At 34.0% G+C, this 7,448-nt stretch overlaps 2 protein-coding genes across 2 annotated transcripts in view; one reads left to right on the top strand and one right to left on the bottom strand.

Moving 5' to 3' along the window:
- lyrm7 (LYR motif containing 7) overlaps positions 1-917 on the top strand; it is a 3,237-nt gene extending 2,320 nt beyond the window's left edge. The window contains exon 5 of the mRNA XM_016440207.1: positions 591-917. Coding sequence (XP_016295693.1) covers positions 591-661 — 71 coding nt within the window. The 3' untranslated portion in view covers positions 662-917. The remainder of the gene's footprint in view (positions 1-590) is intronic.
- A 595-nt stretch (positions 918-1,512) lies between these two features.
- mat2al (methionine adenosyltransferase II, alpha-like) overlaps positions 1,513-7,448 on the bottom strand; it is an 8,745-nt gene continuing 2,809 nt past the window's right edge. The window contains exons 4-9 of the mRNA XM_016440215.1: positions 6,631-6,743; positions 5,997-6,140; positions 5,643-5,861; positions 2,347-2,529; positions 1,983-2,116; positions 1,513-1,901 (exon numbers count right to left, since the gene is read on the bottom strand). Coding sequence (XP_016295701.1) covers positions 1,799-1,901; positions 1,983-2,116; positions 2,347-2,529; positions 5,643-5,861; positions 5,997-6,140; positions 6,631-6,743 — 896 coding nt within the window. The 3' untranslated portion in view covers positions 1,513-1,798. The remainder of the gene's footprint in view (positions 1,902-1,982; positions 2,117-2,346; positions 2,530-5,642; positions 5,862-5,996; positions 6,141-6,630; positions 6,744-7,448) is intronic.

The raw sequence follows: 7,448 nt of genomic DNA, 5'->3' as shown, positions 1-7,448 counted from the left end.
AGCTTCAGTGTAAATATTGCGTCAAAATCAAATCAATTTGAGCGTGATTTAAACCCAGATGATTGCAAACACTCTAAGTCCGTCTGCCTTGGGAAAGCTAGCGTGTCTCCGATATAGTGATAACACTCATTGCCTTCTCTAGTGCAGATCAACCAGGTCTCGTCCCATTCGTCGATATTTGTGATATCACAAATCCCGGAAAATATGTGTTGTAGTCCAAACGAGTCGTTCATTGTAGTTTTTGAAAAGTGATTTCTGTTAAATAAAATATCTCCTTTTGAAGTGGATTTTGAGCTTTGTAACTTTGCAGATCTTTTTTTATGCTCAAACAGCAACATTACAGACTAACTAAAGTTGAAAAAGTGAAAAAGCATAATAGGACCCCTTTAAATTTTCTTAAAAAGGTCTTGGAAAGGCCTTAAATTTACCTTCATAACACCTGTAGAAACCCTGCATCCATTTCTTTACACTGGCGTAATAAGAACAACATATTTATATTTATTTATGGTTGACATTGATTCACATGCTCTTGAGTTCGGAGCATGTGATTTCCTCAGGTTAATGATTGTTGCTTATATTGTGTTTTGTAGTGTTACGGCCCCGCGAGAGTCTCCTGCTGGACAATGTACCTTACTCTGATTCACCCAGAAACAAGACATGACCCTGATTTACTGTCATTGATACGGCTGTTTTCTCCTGCGGTTCTCATATGTGACAAAGAGCAAGACACATTGATGCAGCCCACTCAATTATCACCCATTTTACATTTTACACAGTGGCCATAATAACATAACTTTAATAACCTGTACAGCATGTTTGTTCAGCGCTGATGTGATTGAGTTCAATTAAATGCAATGAATTGCCACACTGTAAATAGTATTTGTTTGGTATATTGTGTTGAATAAATTATAAAAACAAGTCTATTTCAATTCTTTTTTGGGGGGGTTGCATTTATCTGACTGATAATCGAACAAAAACAATTTTTGTTTTGAGGGTAAATTCCTACATTCACATTATATAATTTGTAATTTTTTTGAAAACACAAACAATGGTGTCATGCTATTGTTGTGTGCATTTCTGTAGAGACTCGCCTAAAAAAAAAAAATGATTGAAAGATATTGTCAGACTTCAAATTCATCAAATTTCTAAGTCATACTGCACATAAGATGTACTTTCATAATCCACTTCAAAGAACTGAATATCATTCAACAGATATTCTGACACTGTTGTATGATTTTAATTGTTGAATAGTCAACAAAGTGTGATGTTAAGAGGTACAATGGTCCAAAACCCCCATAAAATCATCTAATCTTAACATAAATTTAAAAAAATGAGGCTTTACTGAGGCTTTAAAAATGTGGAGCATGCCAAATGTTTAAAAAAAGATATACTGTATACTGCATCTTAAGTGAAACCAAATAAGTGGTTGTCCATTATTAATACTATTTGTTTTGATATACATTAAAAAAGGGAAATGATGTAATAACCACTGTAGCATTAAAAAGGGTTTAATGTTTTCACAGCCATCAGTTTTTATATCATGCATAAGATGCAGTAATAAAGAAAATCACATTTTCCACCTAATTCAGTAACTGTAACTGAATTCTGTTAATTCATACAAAAGATGCTTCATTCTAATGTAATGTCTTGAGGGATAAGAAGGCAGATTTCTCTCAAAGAAAATATTAGATAATTTTAGCCATTATACAGTCTTGATCACAGTAAAGGTGCATTTGCACAAATACAGTCATAATCATTAAAAATCAAAAGGAATGTAAACTGTAATTCTCTGTCTCTATCAGAAGATGAGCGTCTTCGGCTTTTCCCAAGGAAATTCCTCTCGTCCGAAGTGTCCATAGCAGGCTGTTTTCTGGTAGATCGGTTTCCTTAGCTCAAGCTCCCTGCAAGATGAAATTATTATACTATTATATTTTTGTTCATAAACAAAAGTTTAAGTGTCAGTTACATTTTACTTTACTTACTTGACGATGACCCCTGGCCTCAGGTCAAAATTGTTCTTGACAATCTCTAAAAGCTCGTCCTCATCTCTCGTTGATGTGCCGTAATGAAAAACAGACACCGACAAAGGGTGACTAATACCAATAGCATAAGAGATCTGTAACAAAAATACAGCATTAACAGTACGCTTGCATATTTGATCACTCACTCATGTACTGTTGCCCTGCAAAATTTCACAATGAAATCCAGTCCAACAAATCCAGAATTGCACATAAGGGCACAATTTTTTATATATTTAATGTATTTATAATATATTTATTTTTAATACAATTTAATTTTGAATGAAATGTTTATCTGATTTCTGTCACCTGAGACCAGAAGTCTCACCTGAACCAGAACTCTGCGACACAGTTTGGCTTTGACGAGAGACTTGGCCACCCAGCGGGCGGCGTAAGCGCCTGAGCGATCCACTTTAGAGTAGTCTTTCCCCGAGAACGCCCCGCCGCCGTGACCGCCCCAGCCGCCGTAGGTGTCCACAATGATCTTCCTGCCCGTCAGACCGGCGTCTCCCTACAACAACAATAGCAGCATTCACTTCACATAGTACCCCATGTGAAAACAAAAAAGGACACTTTAGCATACTTTTAAGAGTACTTATTATGGAAATAGTATACTTTTAATATACTTTAGTGCGAACCGAATGTAATGTTTTTGGACACTTAAATGCAATTAAATTAAAATATATGACAGTATAATTAAGAAGGACTTGCTAAAAACATGCTAATCATGCTAAAAATATGTTTGCAACATGCTAATAATGTTAGAAACATGTTATCAACAGGCTAATCATGCTAGAAACATGGTAACAACATGCTAATCATGCTAGAAACATGTTAACAACATGCTAGAAACATGTTAATAATGCTAAAATGTTAGCAACAATCTAGAAACATGCTAATCATGCTAAAAACATGGTAACAACATGCTAATCATGTTTTAAAAAACATGCTAGCAACATGTTAATCATGTTAAAACATGCAAATATGCTAATCATGTTAGAAACATGCTCGCAACATGCTAATCATGTTAGAAACATGGTAAAACATGTTTGCAACACGGTAAAAATAGGCGAATCATGCTAGAAACATGTTAGCAACATGTTAATCATGTTAAAACATGCTAACATGCTAGAAACATGCTGAAAACATGCTAATTATGTTAGAAACATGTTAGTTACATGCTAATCATACTAGAAACATGTTAACAACATGTTAATCATGCAAAAATGGTTAACATGTTGATCATGCTAAAAACATGTTATCAACATACTAATCATGTTAGAAACATTTTAACAACATGTTATTACACGGCTCTGTGGAATACTTGATTCTGATTGGTCAGTCGCAACATTCCAAGGTCTGTTATCCCTCGATAACGACCGGTAAAAGCTAATAACACAGGCTCATCCGGGTAACTGAAGTCAGCGCTATGCTCTTGCTAGGATCAGTTTTTCTTCGTGGAAGCTTTGCGTTTGGTCAGTTAATAAAATATTAAAACTAAATTCAATATTATGTGCATAATTATTTAATTATGTCATCCTGGTATCGCAGACTCGTTCTCTCGTTTCATACAAACGCAGCTGCTGCCATTTTGCGACGTTTGTTTTGTACACTGTAATGGATTATAAGATATAACTAACAAACTGGTAAGATTTTAAAACATTTTTGTCTTAAATCAATATCTTTTATCGCCTTAATTATTTATGTGGTGAAATGTTGTGTAATAAGTGGTTTGACTTCACCATATTTCTTAAATGTCTAGTTTGAACTTGCTGCTTGCTAGCAACTGCTGTCTTCACGGAAGATTTGCATTCAAATATTTCAACTCAAATCAATATTTTGTGCAATATTTCGCAAAGCGAAGGCAACATGCTAGAAACATAACATGATTAACAAGTTAACATATTAATCATGTTAAAAACATGTTAGCAACATACTAATCATGCTAGAAACATGCTAGCAACATGCTATAAACATGCTAATCAAGCTACAACATGTTAACAACGTTAATCATACTAAAAACACTAGCAACATGTTAATCATGTTAGAAACATGTTAACAACATGATATAAACATGCTAATCATGCTAAACACATAAACATGATAATCATGCTAGAAACATGCTAGTAAACATGCTAATCATGTTAAAAACATGCTAGCAACATGCTAATCATACTAAACATGCTATCAACATGCTAATCATGTTAGAAACATGCTAGCAGCATGCTAATCATGCTAGAAACATGTTAACAACATAATAATCATGCTAGAAACAATGCTAACAACGTTAGTCATTTCTAAAACATGTTAGCAACTTGTTAAATCATGTTAGCAATGTGTTAAATCATGCTAGCAACATGCTATAAACATCTATCCGATCTTTCTATTTAAACTTTCAAACTTCAAGCTTTTACAACTGCTTCAAACTTTCAGGCTAGGCTTTCTCAAGCCAACTTCAAAGTTTGTTCACAAACTGTGCTTATCTAGTTGTTAACTAAAGTAAAATCATACAAAATGTACTCGAAATAAAATACATGTAAACTAAAATAAAACAAAATATTTAAAAAAAAAAGTATAAACTTAATTTATTTCAGCTACTTGCCAAGTCAACGTTTTTCATTTTCATTTCATTTTCACAAGTGATGAAATAAATAACTAAAACTTCAAACTAAATAAACTAAAATTAATTAATAACAATTAGTAAGTACCATATAGACATAAAAAAAAAAACAAATACAATTGACAAAAACACAAAATCACTAAAACAGAAAATGAAAAAAATAAATTGTAATCCCAAATTGTTCACAAACTGTGCTTATCTAGTTGTTAACTAAAGTAAAATCATACAAAATGTACTCGAAATAAAATACATGTAAACTAAAATAAAACAAAATATTTAAAAAAAAAAGTATAAACTTAATTTATTTCAGCTACTTGCCAAGTCAACGTTTTTCATTTTCATTTCATTTTCACAAGTGATGAAATAAATAACTAAAACTTCAAACTAAATAAACTAAAATTAATTAATAACAATTAGTAAGTACCATATAGACATTAAAAAAAACCAAATACAATTGACAAAAACACAAAATCACTAAAACAGAAAATGAAAAAATAAATTGTAATCCCAAATATTAACAAAAACTAATAGTGCATCAGTGGCACTAAAATAACACTGATCTGCAAATACAAATCTTAAAATCTACATATATTTCTAAATGTACAATAAAATTCCAGTGCACATGCAATACTTTTTTCCCAAGAAAACCCTTCTCCTTTGAGGTGTAAAGTCAGATGGATTCTGATCGGCTGTCAATGTTTTTATGGTTCAACAGCTGGAAAGAATCATTCTGAAAGTGAACGCGCTACAGAATAATGTTGGTAACCAAACAGTTGACGGTAACCATTGACTTCCACAGTACGGAAAAAAATACAGTGGAAGTCAATGGCAACTGTTTGGTTGCCAACATTCTTCAAAATATCTTCTTTTGTGTTCAACAGAAACTCATAGAGGTTTAGAACAACTTGAGGGTGAGTAAATGATGACAGAATTTTTATTTTTGGGTGAACTGTCCCTTTAATACTGATGCTTGCCAAAGCAAACCAGTTTTTGTGCTTGCTTACCTGTGGACCACCTGCCAGGAACTTCCCACTGGGCAGCAGGTGATAAATAGTCTTGTCATCCAGGTATTTGGCAGGGATGACGGCCTTTACAACCTTCTCCATCAGACTGTGACGTATATCTGCCAGCGTGATGTCAGGGCTGTGCTGAACTGAGATGACTAGAGTATGGACACGCAGAGGCTCCACGGCACCCATGTTATCACGGTACTCCACGGTCACCTGCACTCGTTAATAATTGAAGACATCAACATTATCTGCTGTGTTTGCCCTATTAGTTTACAGAGATAACTATGAGCGGGTTTCATTGTTGTTCACTTTCTTATAAATACCTATCGTTTCAAAGAAACCTTTCACCTGTGTTTTTGAATCTGGAAGAATCCAAGGACAAACTCCAGTCTTAGAGAGCTCCTTCATTTTGGCATTGAGTTTGTGAGCTAGCAGGATGGTTAGCGGCATACACTCCTCTGTCTCATCAGTGGCGTAGCCAAACATCAAACCCTGTGGAGAAATATGACATAAATCATTCAACATAAATTATTTAAATTTGACACCATTACTTAAGATATATTCAAAAGTGCTTTATCCAAAATATATATATATTATAATGATATTATTATTATTGTTGTTATTAAATAGATAATATATATTTAATCATATTAAATATATATATATATATTATTATTAATTATTTACGGTCAATTTATTTGTTGTTTACTGTTTTATGCTACTACTTGAATACTTTATATATTCATGATTTTAGATTTGAGAATGCTATTCATAATGCATTTTTTTATTGTTTATTTAAAAAATAAATCCAAATAAGCCAAATTAAATCATTATATCCCAAAACTGGGGACACGAATGTTATAATGGATGCTATTTCCCTGCCTAGAGTCACACAACACTTCTATCATGCTTATAAGTTTGCATATAAGTTTATTTGTAACGTGAAAGCAAAAGAGCATATTTTTAATCAGAATGTCTTGACCTGATCTCCAGCACCGATGTCCTCCATGTCTCTGCCTTCAAACACACAGTCGCTGATCTCCGAGCACTGCGGCTGCAGAGACACCAGCACATTACACGTCTTGTAGTCAAAGCCTGGAGGGATCACATGAGAACAGCACTTTAAGATATTAAAGGGGTGGTTGATTGCGATTTCACTTCTTTAACGTTAGTTAGTGTGTAATGTTGCTGTTTGAGCATAAACAATATCTGCAAAGTTACGAAGCTGAAAGATCAATGCAAACGGAGATATCGTCTTTTAAAATTCTGGCAGTTTAATGCCTACAAAAACGGCTGGTAGGGACTACAACAAGTTACTTCCCAGGTTCGTGAATCTCTCTCTCTCTCATTCAGCTCAGCTCCAACAATGAACTGTTACAATTATACACTTATTTTCACATTGCTATGAGAAGCGTTAAACCTGGACGTGCATACGGCTGCTGTACTGTATTAAAGCTTTAATCAGGATAAAACCGTATATTAAAAGCTAACATAAGCAGTAGCATTTACAAATAACAGCGTATCTAAAAGTATGAGACAACAACAAACAAAAACATAGGCCTACCATTAAAAGCTGTGCTTGCACAGATTCTGCACGATCCTCTTCAACAATATCCTCTGCTTCTCAATCGGGCTCAAATTGATAAGCGATATTAACAATGCCGTTGTTTACAATACAACCGGAGCACATGCCGCTGAGGTGAAGGGCGGGACGTTTAGACACGCACTAGAGGCGGTTTAGCCAATAACAACACACTGGGCTAGCTAACCAATCAGAGCCCATCGCCTATTTCTGAGGGA

The sequence above is a fragment of the Sinocyclocheilus anshuiensis genome, unplaced genomic scaffold (genome assembly GCF_001515605.1).
Source record: "Sinocyclocheilus anshuiensis isolate Anshui unplaced genomic scaffold, SAMN03320099.WGS_v1.1 scaffold3, whole genome shotgun sequence".
In the NCBI taxonomy this organism is placed as follows: Eukaryota; Metazoa; Chordata; class Actinopteri; order Cypriniformes; family Cyprinidae; genus Sinocyclocheilus; species Sinocyclocheilus anshuiensis.
Note: the sequence above shows the minus strand (reverse complement) of the source record. Positions and strands in the feature narration are given on the sequence as shown.